At 43.4% G+C, this 24,179-nt stretch overlaps 1 protein-coding gene across 13 annotated transcripts in view; it reads right to left on the bottom strand.

Moving 5' to 3' along the window:
• Window positions 1-24,179, bottom strand: part of satb2 (SATB homeobox 2) — a 218,051-nt gene that overhangs the window by 155,041 nt on the left and 38,831 nt on the right. For all 13 annotated transcript variants that reach the window (XM_063051920.1, XM_063051915.1, XM_063051914.1 and 10 more), the window contains 2 exons: window positions 4,968-5,094; window positions 4,473-4,596 (listed from right to left, as the gene is read on the bottom strand). In XM_063051920.1, coding sequence (XP_062907990.1) covers window positions 4,473-4,596; window positions 4,968-5,094 — 251 coding nt within the window. The remainder of the gene's footprint in view (window positions 1-4,472; window positions 4,597-4,967; window positions 5,095-24,179) is intronic.

Below are 24,179 nucleotides of genomic sequence, written 5' to 3'. Positions count from 1 at the left end.
GGTTGACTACCCCTTCCGCTCCTGTTCTTCCTATGCTCTAAACAGGCCACCTTCAAAAGTGGTCCCATTTCTTATTTCTTATTTCTGCATTAGGAAACTGTAGTTTGAGTCTCACTCCTGAGACTTAAGCACAAAAGTCTAGGCCAAGTGCAGAACGCAAGAAATGCTGCATTATTGGTAGTAAGGTTGCCAACATTCCCTAATGGTACGGAACTTGCAACACCTGAGAAAATTGCATTGACGCTGGATAGTTATTTCCACTAAAACCATGCAGGTCTTTCCCAGTTTTCTAATGCCCAACTTACATACAACCATGCATTCCAACAAGTGCCTGGGAGATTGGGGTAATAGATTTGCCAGCTGCTTCCATGTGAGAACACAACTGTAAGAACATTTCTGACCTGCAAACTGCCTGATTACAAACAGTTTATGGAAATGAAACTGGTAAACTGAGGAGGACCTGCCACTGACGCCTGCCCTCCTATATTCTTCCGAGACCCACAATAAGCACCAGTAATGAAAATACCATCAGCACTGTCTCCTCAAAATCTTCCAAATACAATAGGAGAAGGAAGTCAGCAACCTCTCTCAAATTAGTATCTTTAATACTGAGCACCTATTAACTCATCTGGCTATATTGGGCACGCCCAATACCAGACTCCCAAAACAGACACTCTTTTCTGAGTTCTGTCTGAGGAAGAAGTTCCAAAATGATCAGAAAATAAGATTCAAAAATATGCTCAATGCTTCCTTGAAGAAATACAACATCCCCATTGCCCCCTGGGATCTCTTTCCCCACAACTGCTCAAGCCTGATGCTGGGAAGACCAATGCTTTTTGAAGAGGGACAGGGTAAAAATGTGTCCAGTATCCCAAATGGGTGAGTGGGAAATGCTTGTTATTTGAAAGGAAGGAGTGAAAAAGAGGCTTTTTGAAGTATTTTTGTGCATTGTTTCTGAAGAGCCTAGGGTATTGCCTTTAGCATTTACCTCTGAATAAAACTGCAGTCCTTTGAAAGACAGGTAGCATCTCCGGAATGTCTAACTGGCAGGTCCCTTATTATATTTTCTTTTTCCCTTGAACTATTTATTTCATACAATGTCCATGTTTACAAGACACAGTTCGGTCCACTTGGCTGTTCTACCTTCAGGACCTTCTGTTAGCAGTAGGCCTTGTTGTAGCCCTGTCCATAAGCACCCTACCAATACAAGCTTCATCCACAAACACTGACCAGAACAAGCTCCACCAACAACACTATATTGGCAACCGAAGTTGCAGGCAACATTCTGGTGGTTGCAGTACTAGGCCAGGACCCTGTCTTCTTTCACATATTTCTATAGAAGCCGCCCTGCACAACTCCAAATAAGAGCAAAGGAATTATCCATCACAGACAGAAGAGAAACTGCAGTTGCTGGAGTCTGGAGCAGAAACAGACTGCTGGAGGAAATCAGTGGACCAGGCAATATCTGTGAAGAGAAATGGACAGTCAATGTTTCAGGTTGAGACCCTTCATCAGGAGTGGATCCATCAGACCTGTGCCACCATTTTACTTCAGTCATTAGAATTGATTATCTGGTCTTAGTCACACTGCAATTTATTGGAGATAACTGCACACATGCTAACAGCTGCATCTGTAACGCTACAAGTCATCACACCTTTAATGTACAGCAGTGACTATAAAGCACTTTGGTACGTATTACGCCAGTGCGTGATGCTGAAGAGATGCAACTCTTTCTTTCTCACTTCTCCCTACATCCTCCATGTGTTTCACAGTGATCCAGTGCTCTACTTCTCCCCTCTTATCCGCACCCCCCCCTTTACAGGGCTTCATAACCGCTGAACTCATTACCTTTCTCAGGCTTCTTTTCACCTCAAACCTAAAGAATCTCTGCATACTCATTTACTTTTTCTTCCCTGGTGAGATCCGGCCTTCATTGTTAGATAGAGCTCTTAAAGATAGCAGAGTGAAGGGATATGGGGAGAAGGCAGGAACGGGGTACTGATTGTGGATGATCAGCCATGATCACAGTGAATGGTGGTGCTGGCTCGAAGGGCCGAATGGCCTACTCCTGCACCTATTGTCTATTGTCTATTCATTCATGTCCCTGTTGATTGTCCCATATCCTACTTTCTTAGCTCACAAATGGATTCAAATCACCCCTCATGAATTTGTTCATTTTAACCACCGAAGTGACGGGGAACATGACCGCTCCTCCCTAGCATCTTCAAGGCACTGGCCAGCAAGATAGAGGACCTGAGGGTATGATTGCTGCGTTCTCTGTTTCACTGATATATGGCTTGTCCCCCACACTCCAGACACCAAACTCCAGCCCGAGGAGTCCTCAATCCATCAGATGGACCAGTTGATGGCATCAGGATTGGGAAAGGTGTTGGTATCTGCTTCCTGATAAACAAACCGTGGTGCTCGGACATAGCGGTCTCATCTCACTCTTGTTCTACCAAATTGGAACATCTAATGATTAAGTGTGGACCATCTACTTTCCAATATTCTCTGCTGTGATCCCGACTATGGTTTACACACTACCAAAGCCAGATGCCAAGCTAGCATTCGACATACTGAATGGCATGATTAACAAACAAGAAATGCCCTACTCTGATGACTTTTACATCCTTGTCGGAACGTCAATCAGGCTAGCTTGAAGAAATCTTTGTCCAGCTACAGTAGCACATCATCTGTAGCACCAGAGGACCCAATATACTCAGCCAGTACCACATTACCATCAATAATGCCTCCTGTTCCATCCCTCAGCCGTATTTTGGGTATGTCGCTATCTAGTTAGACTTCTACTACCTTCATAAAGGCATTGACTAAAGAGCAAGGCACCAGAGCTAAGGACAACAAATAGCTGGTCATGGGAGGCAGAAGAGCGGCTATGGTTCAGCTTCAAGTTGGTGGATTGGGCCATGTTCAAGACTCATCAGGGGACCTGAATAAACATGTCATGGTAGTCACTGGTTTTATGAAGTACGTCAACACAAAATCATTAGGCGTCTTCCCCGAACATAAGCCTTGGATGAACAAAGAGATTCACAATCTGTTGAGGGCTAATTAGGTGACGTTTAGAACTGGCACTCTGGGAAAGTACAAGAGGTCCAGGTATGATCTGAAAAGTCATTTCATATGCGAAGTGTGAGATCTTGGACTAAACTTATATCATGAGGCACTGCTTGACAACTGTTGCTCTCTTGAGATAAAGCCTGGCTCAACAATGCTTGGACCATGGGCCCAGACAATGCTGCCAGATATCAAGCCTGTGAATCTGAGGTCAGTTCTCATTGGGCAATGTTCAATGCCAAGAACTAATAATTAAACTATGGCCGAAATTGATTGGCTACTGGATCCTGGGAGCACCAACATTAATAGCATTTCTGTAGATCTACAATGCAAGCTGCATTAATTGTTCCAGACCTTGCACATGGCAGATTTGTCATGGCAACATCAATTGTTCCAGAGGCCCAGTCTTGGTTAAAGTAATGCCACAAAGCACTAACAGCTGGTAAAACACCTGGCCAGACCCACTTGTAAAACTGGGCATCAAATGGGTCACAAAATGTAGGAGTGATATTATTTTGTAATCATCTGAATTATGGGTTACAGAGAAAGAACTGACAAGAGATGATTATTGGATTAAAGTCTTAAAGTTCACTAATAAACATAATTTCCTATTTATTTCTGCATACAGAATCCACACTGGAAGTGTATATTCCACCTAGTAATGGCAACACCTTGAGCCTGAAGCAGTGAATTTTCTGATTAAAGCCTTAAAGATGGTAGCAGCAGAGTCCAAGACAGGAAGTAATGCAAGCACAGCAGGATACACATGGCAACAGTGCTGCAGAAAACACTGGAAATACTCAGCAGCTCAGGCCGCATCAGTGGATAGAGAAACGGAGTCGATGCTTCAGGTCAGAGAGAGAGAAAAAAGAAATAAAAACAAGGTGAACTCTTATTACAGATGGATGACTGGTACAGATGGAGAATTCATCGTTGACTCTGAAAGGCTGCAACCCCTGGCAGAAGACAAGCTGTTGTTCCTCAAATTTGCACTGGGCATTGTTGTAGCAGGACAGGGGGCTACTGACTAAAAGGTCAGAGTTGTAGTGGAATAGGAAATTGAAGTGGCAGGCGATAGGAAGCTCTGGGTCACCCCTGCAAAATGAACACCACTGGAGCAATGCTGGTATCAATATGTTGCTAGACTTGTTCCATATCAACTGTTTCTGCCGTCGGCCTTAGCTCTTTGGTCTTTCTCTATCTCTTTCCCCAGGTGTCTATTTTCCCCAGATGGTACATGGCCAAAAACCTGACAAGAATCATAAATCCGGCTTCACCACCAGCCTCGCCTGACCCGCTGAGCATTTCCATTTCCTGCTTTTTCGGCTTTCGATTCTGTATTTCCAGTCAGTACAGTATTTTATTTTCACAATCACAATAGAAAGCAGGATTTCCACCTGGGAGAGAGGGCATTCTTTGGCCAGGGTGCTCTGGTTCATTTCCTTCAGCAGTTCCTTCAATGCGTTCCGAACAGTGGCATGGTTCCACTGCTCTGCCGGAAGGTCCTCAAACTTTGCACAGCTGTGAAGTGCAGAAAAGAAAGAGCTTTTAAAAAAAAGAAACAAATCTTCACCCATACCAGGCCTTCGGCCTAGTAATGCCGAACAAATATTTCTTCCAGTCTGGTTCTGTTTACAAAACTAGCCTGAGGCACAACGGGGCAGGCAGAAGCTGCCAAGTCACATCAATCCCTTGTTTTTTTTAAAGCTTTTTACATTGGCAAATATTCCCAACCCCCAAAGCCTGCCATGCTCATTTCAAAATGTTTCCTCCTTTTTACTTGGGACTTCAAAAGGGAACACTTATTGAATCACTAGATTCTGAGTTCTCGTAAAATTATTTTACACCATACTGTTGGCTTCTGCCAATGACAGATGTTTGAAAGCACCCACCTTTGTAACTGGATTTTTAGTGTCACAACATGATGGACATCCTGTAACATGTCGGCTACAGTTGCATCTGGTGCTTCAGTGAGATAGTTCAGGGGCAGAGGGCTCCACTTTCCAACCTTGATCATGCCTGATTTAATTAATGACAAAATCCATTAAAGATCAGCAAAATGCACGAGGCAGCACAATGAGCAATGAACAATAGATATATTTAAGACAAGGTTGGATAGATTTTTGCATGGTAGGTTTATGGGGAAAAGGCAGGTAGGTGGAGATGAGTCCATGGCCAGATCAGCCATGATCTTATAGCGAGGCAGGCTCAATGGCCCAATGACCTACTCCTGCTCCCATTTCATCTGTTCTGATGTAACACCTTTTTACAAGGGAGATCCTTTGCAGAAAATCCATATTCTTTTCTTCATCAATTCTACCTCAGCATTCCTGACAAATGAACATTTGCCCCAAACAACCTGATGAAAAACTTTTTAAAGTCTATTACAGTCATTATATTCCTCTTAACACTAAGTTAAAAGTCTATTGGACGTGCTTGTAAATTTGATGAAACTACTGTTGTTGGCAAGGTATGTATTCCGCGCTGTGTGGCAGCGTAAGTGATTACAAAATATGGGTGAGGTGTCACAGTTCGGTAAGGTAAAAATAGAAATATCAGTTTTTATTTAGGAATCATTTTCAGGGATTCAATGGCCCAACTATACAACCAGTTCAAAAATAATTGCTTGGTTTGACTTTGATAGGTTCCTAACGTTAAACTGATAGCAAACAGTGGTCCAGCAAAAACAGCAAGAAGCTGGTTCAGAGGCCCTACACTGTCAGATTCCCAAGATTCAAGGAGTAATGGGTGGCTGAACGGTCCTTCCCTTATGAGCTAGCCATGGTGGACACATGATTGATGTTAGGCAGTTCCTAAACAATGGTTCAAAGTTTGGAAGGGGTTACAAGGAAAAGCAATTCAGCCACAGGAATAGGGATCAGTACTTAAAGACGAACTAGGCTCGTGAAAAGTCATTGGTCTGGGCCTGCTGAGGTGCTGGATGGTTGGAACTGGCAAAGGGTCATTAGTCTGCTATCCAGCTAGGAGACTGGATAGGGGCTTGGATTAGTGGGTTGATGAGGGGTCAGTCCAAGAAGAAAACATGTCAGCACTGGTAGGCATGTTGGATTCATCCGTAGGGACAGGAAATAGAATGAAAGCATGGCGAACAAGTTAGTGGATCAGTCAGGGACAAAGCTGATGGGCATTGATGGAGAGGCAGTCCATTGACATTGAGTAGCTGATGGGGTTGGATTGAGGTCAGGAATTGGGGAGGACGGAAAGGTGGGGTGAAATTCCAGGGAAGTGACAAGATGAGTATATTATATGACAGGGGATATACCTTGGACAGGGTGTGAATGCTGGACAGCAGAGGAGAGGCTGAGACCCAGGCACATTTACATCCATGGACAAGTTGCAACTGAATACAGCATCGGTTACACAACAAATCCATTCTAACCCACTGGTGCTAGAGGATACAGGTCCCATATTCAGCTCATCAGCCAACTCAGAATGTACAGAGCTGTACATCAGAGTATTTTCAGGTCCATGGTGTGACCTAACCCTAGTTGGTTGAATCACTCTTTGTATGGATGCCCAGAAATATGACCAAGGATGCTGGGGCATTCATGCTGACATTTCAAAGGTAGTTCCTGTTAACTATATTTGTTTTATTTGCATGAAGGTTGGTTGCATTCAGTTATGAAAACACATCATGGACAATTTGGAACATCCCGCAGATGTCCTTCCTGTGTTTTTTTTAATTAATTGAAACATTTGTTAGTGACTTTGCATGCTAATGCTAGGAGCATGAATCTAATAGATTTAATAGAAAGGAGAAAGAACTTGTTTGTAAATGTAGGCTTTCACTACCTCAAGGCAGCTATTGTTCTTCAGAGAATGAGCTATTTTGGAAGTGAGGTCTCCAATTTTAATGCAGGAAATGCATGCAGCAAGGTTTCTCATCAGCAATGTGATAATCCTTCCACTGTTTGTTTCTGCACTATGGGAGGTCTTTGGTGGGATGGCTTTATATTGCCATGTACAAGAGAGAGCCTTTGTAAGCCAGCTCATATAACTCAAAGAACTGTCAATTTAGGCAGGTATGTCACACCTCATGGCCACATACACATTAGATGGGAAAACTATCAAAACAGGTGCATATTTACATTTTCTAATATAAAATCTCCCCTATGTTAATGCTATTTATGAAATTTGACCAGCACAGTCAATGCATGGCTTAAGAAGCAGCAAGATAGAGACTGAACCCTTTTTTCTGGCACTACACTGTGAAATATCAGGAGAAATGTTTGGATGTGTGATTCCACAGTGACATATGTATAGCTATTATTCCAGCTAATCACTTGGTCTGGGGCCATTTAGGAGGCCCTTGGGATGGAGCCCTAAATCCTGGCTTTCAGCTACAGTTGTCTGACTGCAGAAACCGTAGGTCCCAGAATACCATTTATACTTCAATCCAGTAAAACTAATTCACTAAATGCAAGTTCAGGGAAGCAATGTTTCTCCCAAGCAAATGGCAGAGCAGGAAATGAAGGTGACATTACCAAGTACAATGAATTAGATAGATTGATCTCAATTACAGTGGAATTGGTACCATTTGTCCTTTAAAAACAGATACATATATAATGCAGACTGGAAAAGTGCTGAGGCCAGACACATGGATATTACATACAAAAGAAACAGGAATAAATATACAACCCTTAAGCAGGATCTGCCAGTCAATAACTTCATGGCTGATCTTTACCTCAGCATAATCTCCTGTACCATCTCTATATCTCTTGATCCCCCCTCCAAAAAATCAAAGGATTTATCATAAACACAAGACATTCTGCAGATGCTGGAAATCCAGAGCAATACACACAAAATGCTGGAGGAACTCAGCAGGTCAGGTAACATCAATGGAGGGGAATAAACAGTGAATGTTTCAGGTCGAGACCCTCTTCAGCCCAAAATGTCAACTGCTTATTGTTCCCCTCTATAAATGCTACTTGACCTGCTGAGTTCCTCCAGCATTGTGAGTGTGTGTGTGTATGTGTGTGTGTGTGTGTGTGTGTGTGTGTGTGTTTTGCTCTAAATATATATCATTTTTTTGTTGTCTCATCAACGAAGATTCATTACTCTCTGATGAAAAAGTTTCTTCTCATCTCAGTCCTGCTATGATTGACACCCCCTCATTTTAAGATTGTGACCCTGGATCTAGGCACCCCAGCCTGTGATTACAAGAAGCTTCTCCCTTTATTCTCGGGAAACTAGGTTGTCAGATATTCTTAGATGCTAACTAAACTTGTGGAGTCAGTAGGAAGATTGGGAAGGGCGAGAGGGAAAAGGTAGTGGAGAATATTAATTATTTGGACCTCCTAAGCCAATGGTTCCCAAAGTGGAATCCATGGTACCCTTGCTTAATGGTATCTGCCCATGGCATTAAAAAGATTGGGAAGCCTTGTCCTACACTTTCACTATCCACCATCCGTTCTTTAGGTCAGACGTCTTTGGTCAAGTATGACCTTGGCCTTCATACAGCAAGTTCTTCTTATCCTACAATGTCCGTCACTTGCAGTTAATTAGCTCTTTGAGCTCCTGGTTATCTCACCTTCTTGGTAGTGTCTCTTGATAAATGTTAATTATGGTGGATTTCAGATCAGTTCATATTGTGGATACACTGCAGCTTCCGATGGCTCGGAGTCAAGTGATTGTCTTTAAGGTGCTGTCAAGAGATTTATCTTTGTGTTGTCCTTAAGTGCGTTGACATTGGAATTGGAATTGCTTTATTATTGTCACATGGACCAAGATACAGTGAAAAGCTTGTTTTGCTTACCCCTCATACAGATCAATTCATTACATGGTGTATTGAGGCAGAACAAGGTAAAGAAGTAACAATGCAGAATAAAGTGCTACAACTAACAAGAAAGTGCAGTCCAGCTAAAAGATAAGATGCAAGATCATAAAGAGCTAGATTGCGAGGTTAAGAGTCCATCCTATCATACTAGGGAAGCATTCAATAGTCTTATAACAGTGGGATAGAAACTGTTGTTGAACCCTCTGGAATGTGTTTTCAAGCTTTTATATCCTCCCTGATGTGAGGGGGCGAAGATAGATTGTTCAAGGTGGACGGGGTATTCGATTATACTGGCTGCATTACTGAGGCAGTGAGGAATATAGACACTTCTATAGAAGGGAGGTTGTTTTCCATGATATGTTGTGCTGTGGTCGCGTGTATAGCAGCTGCCATACCAAAGCATTATGCATCCAGATAGGATGTTTTCTATGGTGCATTGATTAAAATTTGTAACGATCGACAGGGACATGCTAAATTCCTGTAGCCTTTTGACATTCCTGTGGCAGGATAAGTGAATCAAACTCAGCAGAGGAACAACATCCCCAGAATTTAGGCCCAGATTGAGACAAATTAGCTCTGTTGTAGGCTGACACTCGACCCCTGAAAGAGTTACTTTACCCCAGCCACAGGACGAGGTTGCCCTATGGACAGAAGATTCAGGATGTCCTCAAAAGCCTCCTTAAAAATCAGTGTCATCATTTGTTTCTGACATCACTCAAAACGGAGAAGGAACGTTCAGGATTGTACTGAGCTTTAAGTTCATGTCTCAAGATAACTCAGATACTCAGTATAAATGGAAGAAGGGAGCATCTTTCATAAATTATCCATCTGCCCGTCGCCTCAAGCATCAGCTGCCCCATTAATGGCAGGGTCCGGGTCCCACATTGGCCTCATCAGCCATTGTGGTAGCTTCAGAAATGGGGTGGAATTGCATCAAGCTGAAAACCAAGGAGCCACCAAAGAACAAATCACCTCATCTCACAAACCTCCATTCATACACTGTGTCCCCAGTGAGATTATAGAGTGACAGCTCTTGCCATCACAAACCCTCACAATTCATCCCTCCTTCCCACCCCTAAAAAAAGATGCCTAAGTAACTTCTACCATCATGGAGGAAACAGGAAGCTCCCTGAAATGGCAAAGGCCCATTACAGTAGACATGTCACCATTTTCTGGAGACTACTGGTGGTCTCCCCTGCCGGCAACCCTGTCTTTTTTGAAATGAACTCAGCTAAATTAACTCTGCTACGTTCTCAACCCTTGACAGTGAACATTTATGTGCAAGGAAAAAATCTCATGGAAGTCAAAAGGAAACTGTAGATGCTAGAAATTTGAAATAAAAACAGAAAATGCTACAAATACTCAGCTGGTCAGGCAGCATCTGTGCTGAGAGAAACAGTTAACGTTCCAAGTCCAGGATCACAGGCTTTGTTGTTTCCAGGCCTGAAACAACAGCAACACTCACAACACGCTGGAAGAACCCAGCAGGTTGGGCAGCATCCGTGGAAACAATCAGTCAACGTTTCAGGCCAGAACCCTTCATCAGGACTGAAGAGGGAAGGGGCAGATACTTCTCTTTGTACACTGGCTGACCAGCAGAACTTTTCAAAGATTTAAAGTTTCATTCAAAGTAAAGCTCATTATTACTTTGGTCCCTAACCCAAATCCTCCAGCTTGTGAATCAAGATATGACTGTAAAGCAATGCAAGTGTACTATTTTTCTGAGCTGCTTCCGGAAGGAAGCAAATGAGTTAGAGCTAACAAAACAAAACAGAAGCTACAAGCCACACACATAAAAGTTGCTGGTGAACACAGCAGGCCAGGCAGCATCTCTAGGAAGAGGTACAGTCGACGTTTCAGGCCGAGACCCTTCCTGATGAAGGGTCTCGGCCTGAAACGTCGACTGTACCTCTTCCTAGAGATGCTGCCTGGTCTGCTGCGTTCACCAGCAACTTTTATGTGTGTTGCTTGAATTTCCAGCATCTGCAGAATTCCTGTTGTTTGCGCTTAGAATCTACAAGCCAGTTGGTTAACCTTTCCTTTCTTCTTTTAAATGCCAATAAATCTGCTCCACATATCAGATACTTTTTTGTTTTCTAAACAATGTGTCGTGTGAGGCTCGGAATTTAAGGGAGGTAACAACACTGAATGAAGGGTAAACAAAATCTTTGCCATTCCTCTGTCCACACCTTCCACTGGGGTGTCAGCCTGCTTAAAATAACTGGTTCATACCTCTTAACATTGCAGGTTGATAGTTTTAATGAGCACCTGCCCGTTTATCATCAACTCAGCAATTGGAAGTACATAAATCCTTACAGCACAGTACAGGCCCTTCAGCCCACAAGATTATGCTGACCCTTTAACTCACTCTAAAATCAATCTAATCCTTCCCGCCTACCTAACCCTCCATTTTTCTATCATCCATGTGCCTACTTAAAGTTTCTTAAATGCCCCTAATGTATCTGTCTCTACCACCACCCCCAGTAGGGTGTTCCACCCACCTACCATTCCCTAGGTAAAGAACTTACGTCTGGCATCTCGCTACTTTCCCCCAATTATTTTAAAATTATACTGTCCTTCTGTTTTCAGTCTATCAGAACAAAAGAATGATTACACAAAGCAAACGTTAAAATATGTAACAAAGCATCAAAGAGTGGGGCATATACATTTTAGGCCTTCATCTAGACTAGACTGATTGCCAGCTACTAATAAGGTTTATATTTTAACTAATTAAATATATTATTTCTCCAATTGCCCTGTAAATGTTCAAAGCCCGCCGGAAGATTTTATTTTCCTGCAGGGTTCATTGTTGCTCTGACACTGGTGATATGGCTCTCTCCCCATTCACCAAAAGGCAAGTGAAAGCCTTTCCTTCACTCAGTGCATTGTATATAAAATGGAAACCACTATCAGAACAATGGAACAGAACCAAGGCTTGGCAGTTCACCCACAAACAGGCAAACAGTTTACAACAGAAATCACATTAGCACACTGCTGTCCAATCAAAGGCACGGGAACTTCAGTTTCAGCAGGGTTTTTAGTCTGTAAAACGTCAGCACTGGTCTAACCCAGCTACCTGTTATGATTCCAAACACTGGCAACTTCACAAGCACAAGGAGACGGAAACTCATATTAAATCAGCTACTGCGTTCACAGTAAAGAATCAAAAAGCAGATGCAACCAGTCCTGAAGGTAATAATACTTCAAATAGACAGAGATAGATAGATAGATAGATATTTTATTGATCCCAAAGGAAATTACAGTGTCACAGTAACATTACAAGTGCACAGATATACAAATATTAGAAGAGAAGTAAGAAATAATAAGAAAAATGACCTTAAACAGTCTAACGGGGGGGGGGGGGGGAGGGGTCATCACTTCCCCAGCTATAGGTTGACTCATTGTAGAGCCTAATGGCCGAGGGCAAGAATGACCCCGTATAGTGCTCTTTGGATCAGAGCAGTTGTCTCAGTCTATTACTAAAAGTGCTCCTCTGTTCAGCCAAGGTGGCATGCAGAGGGTCAGAGACATTGTCCAGAATTGCCAGAATTTTCCTTAGGGTCATTTGTTCTACCACAACCTCCAGTGTGTCCAGTTTGACTCCTATAACAGAGCCAGCCTTTCTAATCAGTTTATTGAGCCTGTTTGCATCACCCGTGTTGATGCCATTGCCCAGCACCCCACTGCATAGAAGATTGTACTGGTTATAACAGACTGGTAGAACATGTGAAGGAGAGGCCTGAATACTCCAATGGCTTAGTCTCCTCAGAAAGTAGAGGTGACTCTGGCCTTTCTTGTACACAGCCTCTGTTGATGCTTCACTCAAATCTGTCATCTAAGTGCACCCCCAGGTACTTGTAGGTCCTCACCACATCCATATCCTCACCATCAATAGTAACGAGGAGCAGTGCACGTTTAGTCTTCCTAAAGTCCATCACCATCTCCTTTGCCTTACTGATGTTGAGCTACAGATGATTCAGCTTGCACCATTTGACAAAGTTCTCCACCAGGGCCCTGCATTCATTCTTCCAACCTTCCTTTATGCACCCAACTACTGCTGAGTCATCAGAACATTTCTGCAGATGACATGAGTCAGGGTTGTATCTAAAGTCCGGGGTATACAGGCTAGACAGGAAGGAAGCCAATACAATCCCCTGTGGGGCTCCAGTGCTGCTTATATCTGACACACAGGTCTGAAGCCCTACAGACTGTGGTCTACCAGTCAGGTAGCCCATTATCCAGGATACAATGGAAGTGTCAACCTGCATTGAATGGAGATTTTCCCCCACCATTGAAGGCACTTGTGAAATCAAAAAAATATGATCCTCACAGGGCTATATGGCTATAAATTAAGCTGTAGCTCAGACATCACATCTATTCCACTGAGCTAAGGTAAAGTATTTCCAGAGGCTGAGACTTAACAGCATATTTGTAGACTACAGTAGTTCTTGGAGAATAAATGCTAATCAGACACACCTCTCACAGCAGTTCTCAGGAAACATTAAATCATCTAAATTTTATTCTAAACACAAAATACTCTGCAGATGCTGGGGTCAAAGCAGCACGCAGGGGTCTCGGTCCGAAACATTGACTATTCGTTTCCACGGATGCTGCCCGACCTGCTGAGTTCCTCCAGCGTGTTGTGCATGTTGCTAACATGTTCTGACTCCCTTGCAAAGGGAATTATTAGGTTACAACTCCACACCCATCATCAGAGCAATCAGACTGGTTCTAAAAGCATTTTACACAACCTTCCACCTGATCTGATTATTATTCAATGATAGTCTCTGACTGTGCTGATTAAAACTATGTATGTTTTGTATATCTCTGGCAATGTGAGTCTATTAAGACTTTGATAATCATCTTGAAGTTTTCACAGTGTTGTGCACGGATTTCAACCACCACAAGATGTTACATTACACCCTTTATAGAACAGGTTTCAGAGACCCAAATACAAACTGAAATTACTGGAGATGCTCAGCAGGGTAACTCAGCATTAAAGCAGCAATAAATCTGTCGTAAGAGATTCTGGACAGACTGGAAACCTGGGTCAATACACCCAAAACCTGGAGGAATTCAGCAGGCCAAGCAGCATCAGTGCAGGGAAATAAACAGTTGACGTTTTGGGCTGAGGTTCTTCCTCCGGACTGAAAAGAATGGGGAAAGAAACCAAGATAAAAGAATAAAAGGAGGGGAGGAGCAGGAGCTATCAGGTGAATCCAGGTCAGGGGTGGGGAATGGAGAAAATATGAGAAGCCAGGAGCTGATAGACAGGGACGCCAAAAGGGCTGAATAAGTAATCTAATGGGGAGGACAGTAGACCATTGAATAAGAAAAGTAGGAAGGCGAAGGTGATGGACAGATCGTAAGGGTAGGAGAGGGAAAAGAGAAGGGGAAATGGGGACACAGGGATAAGGGAAAAGGGAAAAGGAGATTGGTAACAGAAGGTAGTGAAATTGATGTTCATGCTGTCATGTTAGAGACTACTAAGATGGAATATGGGTGTTGTCCCTCCTAGGCTACATTTAAATCGGGGGATTACTGGGCAGTGTGGTTCCACAGGCTGCAAAGGCTTATTGCATGCTGTATCTCAATAAATAAATAAATAAATACATACATACATACACCTGTGTCTGGCCCTGGACAGATAGGCCAGCTTGAGAATGGGAAGCGGAATTAAAATGGTTGGCCATCGGAGATCTTGGCTGTTGTGGCGAATGGAGCAAATCTTCTCCACGAAGCGATCCTCCAACTTGCGTCGGTTATCACCTACGTACAGGACGTCTTACCAGGGGTACCGGATACAATAAATGACACCAATGGATTTAAAGTCACCTGCTTCTATCTCCCAGAAGGTAAACATGCCAGAAAAAAAGTCTCACTGCTAGTATATCCAAATATCTCAGCTGAAAGACTAAATTCAGTGGAATTGGACTTAATTTCTCCAAACTTTACTGAATTGAGCAAAGGGATGAAGACCTGTTTTGACTGACATTTCAACTTTAGCACTTCTCCTTGTCCTATTCTGTCCATTACAATAGCCATCATGCTGAAACAGTTTAATACAAGAACTACAGAATCCCAAAAATAATTCACCAGTGGGAATAGAGAAAAATCAAGGTCTAGCAGCTTAATACCAGTCCTTCATTTTGAACTTTTAATACCAAAAACTTTCATGTGATACAGGGATATCTTGGCATTGGAAATCTTTCACACCTCTCCAAAAATCTGCGCTTTGCCTTTGCTAAAGTCAGATGAATCTGGTGAAGAGTGATTTTGCCCATATTTCTGTGTGCTTTAGCCCAGGTTGACAAATTTCTTTCCATATTTTACAGTGGAATTTTTGTTTTACTGGCATTCTTCCCACCATAGCCTCCTCTAAATTTCCTCAACAATAATGAAATAAGCAAAGTTCATTTGCACTGAGGTATTCAGCCTTATTGTACTGATAAAAACATAGTTCTTACTTAGACACAACATAACCAACTTTTGCTTACCCTATTTTCCCTAACGCCTAAAAAAGCCAACACCTAAAATAGATTTTTTGTCCTTATTGTGATATCTGACCTCCTGTTATCCCAAACACAACCTTACAACTGTACCTTGACCACTTTGTTCGTAGAGACCAGGGTCACAGTTATTCCCAGTTTCCTATCTCAAAAACCATTCCACTGCCATTACTGGGGATGAAGCCAGACTAAAAAGGTGGGGAGAGAGGTTGGAGTACAAGCTCGAAGGTAACAGGTAAAACCAGATAGGTGAGAGAGAGAGATGAAGTGAGAAACTGGGAGGTGAAAAGTGGGAAGACCAAGGGCTAGCAAAGAAGGAATCTGATAGAAGATGAGAGTGCATAATGGGAGAAAGGGAAGGAGAGGGAGTACCAGGGTTTCTTTCCCCTTCTTTTCCAGTCCTGATGAAGGGACTCAGCTCAAAATGCGACTGTTCATTAACTTCCATAGATACCGGCTGATATCCGCCAACATGAGGCATTGATCGTGTGGATAGTCGGAGGCTTTTTCCCAGGGCTGAAATGGCTGCCACAAGAGGGCACAGGTTTAAGGTGCTTTGGGGTAGGTACAGAGGAGATGTCAGGGGTAAGTTTTTTACACAGAGTGGTGAGTGCGGGGAATTGGCTACAGACAATGGTGGTGGAGGTGGATACGATAGGGTCTTTTAAGAGACTTTTGGATAGGTACATGGAGCTTAGAAAAATAGAGGGCTATGGGTGACCCTAGTAATTTCTAAGGTAGGGACATATTTGGCACAGCATTGTGGGCCGAAGGGCCTGTATTGTGCTGTAGGTTTTCTATGTTTCTATGTTTCTAACATTTTGTGTGTGTTGCTCTACATTTCCAGCAACTGCAGGATCTCTTGTACTTAGTAGCAGCACTTGCCCAGAGTTGGAAGAGTGAGGCATGTACCATTAAGAGCAGGATGACATTACACAGGGAAGACTGACATCCTGGTCTGTGAGCCCTAAAGTTGAAGTTCTTAATCTTCATACAATTTTTATACAAAATTAAGGTGACCCATAACGCAGCTTTAATGCTCATAAAATGGCATCCAACAATTTCTAGGTTCTTGAATCGTAAGTTTTTTTAAGTCAGTGGAATAAGAAATAAGGAGCTCATTTGAGGTTGCCATCAAGAGCAAGTACTTCCGGGGTGCCTAGGCACGACTCGAGTAGCAGCAGTGCTCTCAATGGATACGATTAAATATTACCATTTCAGCCTGATACCATTAAAAAGCACAAATGCTTCCAACATCAGTAGAGTCGACAAAGATGTCTTAATGTGTTTAAGCAAACAATTGCTGCTTAAAACTGACGGAAACAACGCTGATTGTGGTCGGAAGCGCCCACGTAGGATACCTCCAAGGAAGCACGGGTGCAGAGTGGGATTAAAAGTGTGTTTAAGGAAACGGGGTTTTAAGCTCTCTACACCGACTATCTTGCTGGCAAACTTGCAGTCGCTGGTGAATAAAATCAATGATCTCAGAGCTAGGGCGCTGAATCAGAGGGACATTAGGACCTCGTGTGTCCTTTGTTTCACGGAATTCCTTCCGTACCGGATGCAGCAATTCAGATGGACAGGTTTACTATAAATTATCAGGATAGATCTATAGAGTCTCTCAAAAGCAGAGGTGGACGAGTATGCCTCATGATCAACTCTTCTTGGTGCACAAATATATCAGTGCTGTTCCAATTCTGCTCACCAGACCGGGAATATCTAGCAGTAAAGTGCTGTCCTTTTTAACTACCATGGGAGTTTTCTGGGGTCATTTTGGGAGCAGTTTACATTCCACCTCAGGCCAATGTCAAGCAGGCTTTAGATGATCTGAGCAATAGGATCAACATGCACAAAACAGCGCACCTTAACGCCTTCACCATCATTTTGGGAGATTTTAACCAGGTCAGTCTGAAAAAAATCACTAAGCAATTACCATCAACAGATCACTTGCAATACCAGAAGAAACAACACACTGGACCATTGCTACACCACCATCAAGAATGCCTACCGAGCTATTCCACACCCTCACTTCAGAAGGTCTGATCTACTCCCTGAGTATAGGCAGAGACTGAAATCTGCAGCATCAGTAGTGAGGACCAAGAAGGTATGGACAAGGGAAGCACAGGAGCACCTACAGTACTGCTTTGAATCAGTGGACTGAACTGTATTGAGGGATTCATCTTCAAACCTTGATAAGTATGCTGCAGTTGTTATCGACTTAATTAAAACCTGTGTGGATGAGTGTGTGCCTACAAAGACTTACTGTACATTCCCAAACCAAAAGTCGTGGATGAACCAGGAGGTACATCGTCTGCTGAAGGCTAGATCTGTGGCATTCAATTCTGGAGACCCAGGCCTGTACCAGAAAACCAGGTATGATTTGCGGAGGGCTATTTCAAGGGAGAAGAGACAATTTCGAACGAGGTTGGAGGTGATATCGGATGCACAGCAACTCTGGCAGTGTTTGCAAGACATTAACTCCGACAAAGCAAAACCCAATAGCATGAATGGCAGCGATGCTTCACTACAGCTGAACTCAACGCCTTCTATGCCCACTTTGAAAAGGAGAACACAACTATAGCTGTGAAGATCCCTGCTGCACCTGATAACCCTGTGATCTCCACCTCAGAGACCGATGTTAGGCTGTCTTTAAAGAGAGTGAATCCTCGCAAGGCAGTAGGTCCCAATGGAGTACCTGGTAAGGCTCTGAAAACCTGTGCCAACCAACTAGCGGGAGTATTCAAGGACATTTTCAACCTCTCACTGCTGCGGGCAGAAGTTCCCATTTGCTTCAAAAAGGCAACAATTATACCAGTGCCTAAAAGAATAATATGGGCTGTCTTAATGACTATCGCCCGGTAGCACTAACATCGACAGTGATGAAATACTTTGAGAGGTTGATCATGACTGGACTGAACTCCTGCCTCAGCAAGGACCTGGACCCATTGCAGTTTGCCTATCACCACAATAGATCAACAGCAGATGCAATCTCAATGGCTCTCCACACAGCTTTAGACCACCTGGACAACACAAACACCTACGTCAGGATGCTGTTCATCGACTATAGCAGTGGGGGTCCCTGATGATTGATGCTGCTTTCCTGCGATGGCGCTTTGTGTAGATGTGCTCAATGGAAAGGAGGGCTTTACCCATGATAGACTGGGCTGTATTCACTACTTTTTGTAAGATGTTCCTTTCAAAGTCATTGGTGTTTCCATTCTCTGAAATGATAACACTAAGGTATTTTAAGTTGCTGACCCTTTCCACCTCTGATCCCCCAATGAGGACTGGCTCCTGAAGACAATAATCAGCTTCTTTGTCTTGCTGACATTGTGTAAGAGGTTTTTGCTGTGACACCACTCAGCCAGATTTTCAATCTCCCTCCTATAAGTTGATTCATCAGTACCTTTGATTCAGCTAACAACAGTCATGTTGTCAGCAAATTTAAATATAGTATTGGAGCTGTGCCTAGCCTCACAGTCGTAAGTGTAAAGTGAGTGAAGCAGGGGACTAAGCACACAGCCTTGCCGTGCAACTGTGCTGGTGGAAATCGTGGAGGAGATGTAGTTACCAACTGAACTGACTGGAGTGTACAAGTGAGAAAATCAAGGATCCAATTGCACAAGGAGGTTTTGAAGACAATGATTAGCTTTGAGAGGATGATAGTATTGAATGCTGAGCGGTAGTCCATAAAGAGCATGCTAATGTTCGCTGCCTAGGGTTGAAGGAAGAGCCAGTGAATCAGCATCTGCTGTGGACCTGTTGTGATAGCAGATCAAAGTCGCTTCTCAGGCAGGAGCTGATGTGCTTCATCACAAACTTCTCAGAACACTTCATCACTGTGGATGTAAGTGCTACTGGATGATAGTCATTGAGGCAGATTATCACACTCTTCTTAGGCACTGGTTTAATTGAAGCCTGCCTGAAACAAGTGGGTACCTCAGACTGCTGAAGTGAGAGGTTAAAGAAATCAGCAAATACTCATGCTGGTTGATCAGCACAGGTCTTCAGTGCGTGACCAGGTACTCTGTCTGGCTCAGGTGCTTTCTGTGGGTTCACCCTCCTGAAGGATGCTCTCATGTCAGCCTCAGAGACTAAAATCACTGGGTCATTTGGGAGATGTCAGAGTTCATGAAGTTCCTCCATGTTTTAATGGTCAAAGAAATCATAGTTTGCCACTTCACATGTGAGATGGATTGTACCTGGACCTCCCATTCACCATTTCTGAAATACCACTGACTTGGCCCCCAGCAAATTGCAGATCTCATGGCTCATCCAAGGTTCTGGTTGGAGAAGACTCTGAATGATTTTGTGGTACACACTCATCCACGACTGTTTTAATAAAGCTCTTGACAACCATAGTGTATTCGTTCAGATCCTCTGATGGGTTTTTGAACACGCCCCAGTCCATTGACTTGAAGTAATCTTGTAGCCGCTCCTCTGCCTCCTGCAACCATCTCTTTGTTGTCATCTTTGGAGCCTTGCATTTCAGCCTTTGCCTGTATGCAGGCAGGAAAAGAACCAAGTGATCAGATTTTGCAAAATGAGGTCTAGGTATGGAATATTAGGCATTCCAAATCCCAATAGAGCAGCGGTCTAGTGTGTTGGAACCCCTGATGATAATTGGGCAGAGATTTCTTCAAACAAGCTTGATTGAAGCCCACAACTGTGAATTGAAATGCATCAGGGTGGGTAGTTTCTTGTTTGGTGATGGCAGCATTCAATACCTCAAGTGCCTTGTTAATGGCAGCTTTTGTTGGTATATAAACTGCAGTCAGGATCAAGGAGGAGAACTCTCTTGTTAAGTAGAATGGTCAGCACTTAATCATTAGATGTTCCAGATCGGGGAAATAAGTATATGACAAGATCAAAACCACTGCATCAAAGCACCACAGAGAGTTTATAATTAAACACAGAACCCCACCCTTTGCCTTCTCTGAATCAGCAGTTCAGTTCATCCAGCGTATCGAAAAGCCCTCAGGTCCGATCACTGAATGAAGTATGTTCAGTTTGAACCATGCCTCCATGAAACATAGAACACAACAATACCTCATTTCCCTCCAATACAGCAATCTGGAGGAGGAGGAGATGGCAGCCACTCCAGTGGTGATGTCTGTTATTTGTCAGGTAAGGTACCGTGCACAATTCTGATTTGATGGAGACAGACATGAGAGTACAGAGGAACATCTGGAGAAACTTTTGAAATGCCCACTTCGCTGCCGCTGCTACTGTGTGGTCTGGAATCTCTGGAGGAGAAGGCCCCAAATCCTTGGCTTGCCTTGTTTTGGCGGCCGGGGCGAGGTCGAAGGTGCTCGGCAGAGGATGGCGCTCGGGAGGCTGTATCGGAGGGGCTGGTCGGAGGCTCGAAGTTTTCGGATGGACGGACTCAGTGTCGACTGTGGTCAGGTGCTTCCAATGCATCGGTAGTTGTCGGTGCCTGGAGGTTTATGGCAGGGAGTTTCTCCCTTTGCTGCCTGCTTTCGGGGACTCAGGAGTCAATCGGGACGTTGAGACTTTTTTTTTTACCATGCCCTTTATCAAATTATGGTATTGCTTTGCACAGCTGTAACTATATGTTATAATTATGTGGTTCTGTCAGAGTTAGTCTTTAGTTTGTCCTGTTTTTCTGTGATATCACTCTGGAGGAACATTGTATCATTTCTTAATGCATGCATTTCTAAATGACAATAAACGAGGATTGAGTGTTCTCATAATCTAATCTTGCCCTTAGGTCCTCAATCTTGTTCTCCAGTGGCTGTACATTTGCTAACAAGATGTTGGGTAGAGGGAGCTTCATTCCTCGGCGTCTCAGCCTGGCTTGGAGTCTTCTCCTTCTCCCTCTCTTCCTGCCATGCTGATGTATCTTCATCAGCTTAAAGGTGCCGTACCTGCATTCTTGAGAGTTAAGTCCACCAAGTCCTTCAGAATATCGTGGAATCTCTAGTTTATTAAGACAGATCAATATTATGCTGCTTAAAGGGAAATGACGAGCTGCAGATTGCAGTGAGTGTAATTCAGAAGAGGTATACTTGGAAGTTTTATACGCAACTCGCAACACATTTCCATGGTTTACCAGCATCATCTTGGCAATCCAGCCAAAGTAAATTTATTATCAATGTCATCATATACCACCTTAAGATTCATTTTGGCATTAGTTGGACATCCAGTGACATCAACCTAGCTGCATAGCTAAACAGACAGAGTTCTGAATTTTATAACTATTAAAACATTTTACAAATAATAAAAGGCAGGTTGGCATATCTGTGAGCTTAAGAACTGAAATGCCACATGCAAACGTAACAGGCATATTTTTTCATTTTAAAAATTGTGGAATTTTAATTATTCCAAAGGAACATGGACCCGTGGATGTTAAAATATGAGTTTCAGGCCAATGTGGTTTTTCATCAGAAAGTAAAGTGTAAAATTGCAGTGTTTCATATTTACCTCTTCAAGGGCAGTTTGAAATGAGTAGCAATACAGTTGGTGACAGACGGGCCTTAATGTACTGTATTTTCTCTTAGTGCTACACTGAAATGTCAGCCCTGATACCATGCTCCAATTATCTGGAGGAAGACCTGAACTGAAGCCTGCTGACTTGGAGGTCACAGTGAATTCTAGAGGGTGTCAGGAAATTCCTCCAGGTTAGCTTTTACATTCTGCTAAAAGACTGGAACCATAAACCTGCTCATCTAAGGAAAATGTAGGACTTCCTTTCTCTAGCAACTCCACATTTCTTCACCATCATTGGCCCAATTTTCAAGATAAAACAACATGTACTTTGTGCAACAGCCATTCTTGCCACTAAAATGACCCATTCCCCACCTCTCCATCTGCCTCAGAGTGACCACATGACTATAGTGCAAGGAACCAAAGACTGGAAATAGGAAGCTGTCAAAGTGGAGATCCATTGCAGTTCAGGATTACAACTGTAGGCAGCACCCACGTGTTTGGTTTTGCAAGTGCAGAGCAACCTCCACCATAAGCAGAAAGCATCTGCTAGGATGATGCTTGAACGACATCTGTCAAGTTCACTCACAATTACAATAACCTTTTCCAGTCTTGTAGATTCAAAAGTGAGATCTTCCTGCTGCAGCCATCCTGTAATGTCATGGAGTTAATCACCATGGAAACTGGCCCTTTGATCTAACCCAGTGAGGAAATTCACAAGCAAGCTTTTCATGATAGCAGTTTCACACCACACTTGTGCATGTGATAATAAACTCTTCTTAACTTGACTACATTATTCAAGTTAATTCAAACATGAATGTTAATCAATAGTTAAAAAGAACTTCATTTATATTTTCCGTCCAGACCAGTTACTACATTAGAATAAATGGCCTGCACTACATGCATTAAATATGGCTGGAGAACAGCTGAGGGGCCAGATATGAAGGGTATCTAGACCCTCACTTCAGAATGTTGCAGAAGGAGTGCAGCGAGAGGACAGGTGTGCCAACACCTGATTCCAGCAACACACATCAAAGTTGCTGGTAAACGCAGCAGGCCAGGCAGCATCTCTAGGAAGAGGTACAGTCGACGGTTCAGGCCGAGACCCTTCGTCAACACCTGATTCCAGTGTGTTTCTAACTTCTACTCTCCAATGTCCAAACACAGAGGTCCAGAAGATGCTGACCCATGCACTGGACGTAGCAGGTAGCGCTTTGTCAATAGCCAGCTGGCTGGCAAGCCAATTCACCCATTAATTTATAACAGATGGAGATACTCCTGCCTCAGTATAAGGCCGTGCTTAGAGGATCCCATCTAACTTCTATGTTTCTTCACTTAGCCCCTTCCTTCCCTCTGATTATATCCCTTTAATGTGAAGAAGGGTCTGGCACCAAAGGGTATACCCACCCAACCTATACTCCATTGCTGTCTGTCCTGCTAGGCCATTGATAACAGTTTCTACTGCTGTTTCTTAATTCTACTTGGTTGACAAAAGTGGAAAGGAATGTGCACTTTGGGCATGGTAGAAAACTAGGAGAGTTGGACAGGGTTTTGCTAGGATCCAAATATATAGTCAGAGTATTAATAGAATTGACCACAAATAACTACACCACTAAGACAAACACTGTACCCCTGTCACTGCAATATTTGAAGCCGCACAGATGGTCCATAAGTGAATGAGGATCTTCAAGTGTTTGGGCCTTGGCCAAGGTTGCAGCCTAGTGAAAGGAAGAGATGCCCATGATGGTTCTGAGTCTTCATCACCACTGCAGCAACTTGACTGACACACGACACAGACTCACAGAACTTTCCACAGAGCTTCATCACAATTCACATTCAGATTCACATCCAGATCCATCTGTTTATCACATGTACATCGACAAATACAATGGTATGTGTTGTTTGTGTTAACAGCCCACACAACCTAAGGATATGCTGGTGACAGCTTCTAGAGGACTGGCAGACCAAGGGCTTAACCATCAGGCTTCGACTTCCGGACTCCAATCGACCTACCGGCTTCAACCTTCAGTATCAACTCCAGGACTTGCCCCGCACTCCAAGCCTCAAACTCTGGTCTCATCAAGAGGGTCATTGGCCCGTGTGCCTCCTGTCTGCAAGGACTGCTGATCCCGAAAGCCGCGAAAATGGGGTTGCTGACCTTAGGAGCCGGCAGCCCTCATCCTTGCTGGTCTTCATCCACAGGCCAACGTGGATGACACCATGATGATGCAATGGCGTCAGACAAAAGGCAACACTGACCCAAGCACAAAATTGTGGCCCTATAGTCATCGTTCATTCAAAGCATCCAAAGTCAAATTTCTATCATGCTACTTTAATGAAGTTTCTTCATA

The sequence above is a fragment of the Mobula hypostoma genome, chromosome 6 (assembly GCF_963921235.1).
Source record: "Mobula hypostoma chromosome 6, sMobHyp1.1, whole genome shotgun sequence".
NCBI classification, from domain to species: Eukaryota; Metazoa; Chordata; class Chondrichthyes; order Myliobatiformes; family Myliobatidae; genus Mobula; species Mobula hypostoma.
The sequence above is the reverse complement of the archived record's forward strand: the minus strand, read 5'-3'. Positions and strand labels throughout refer to the sequence as shown.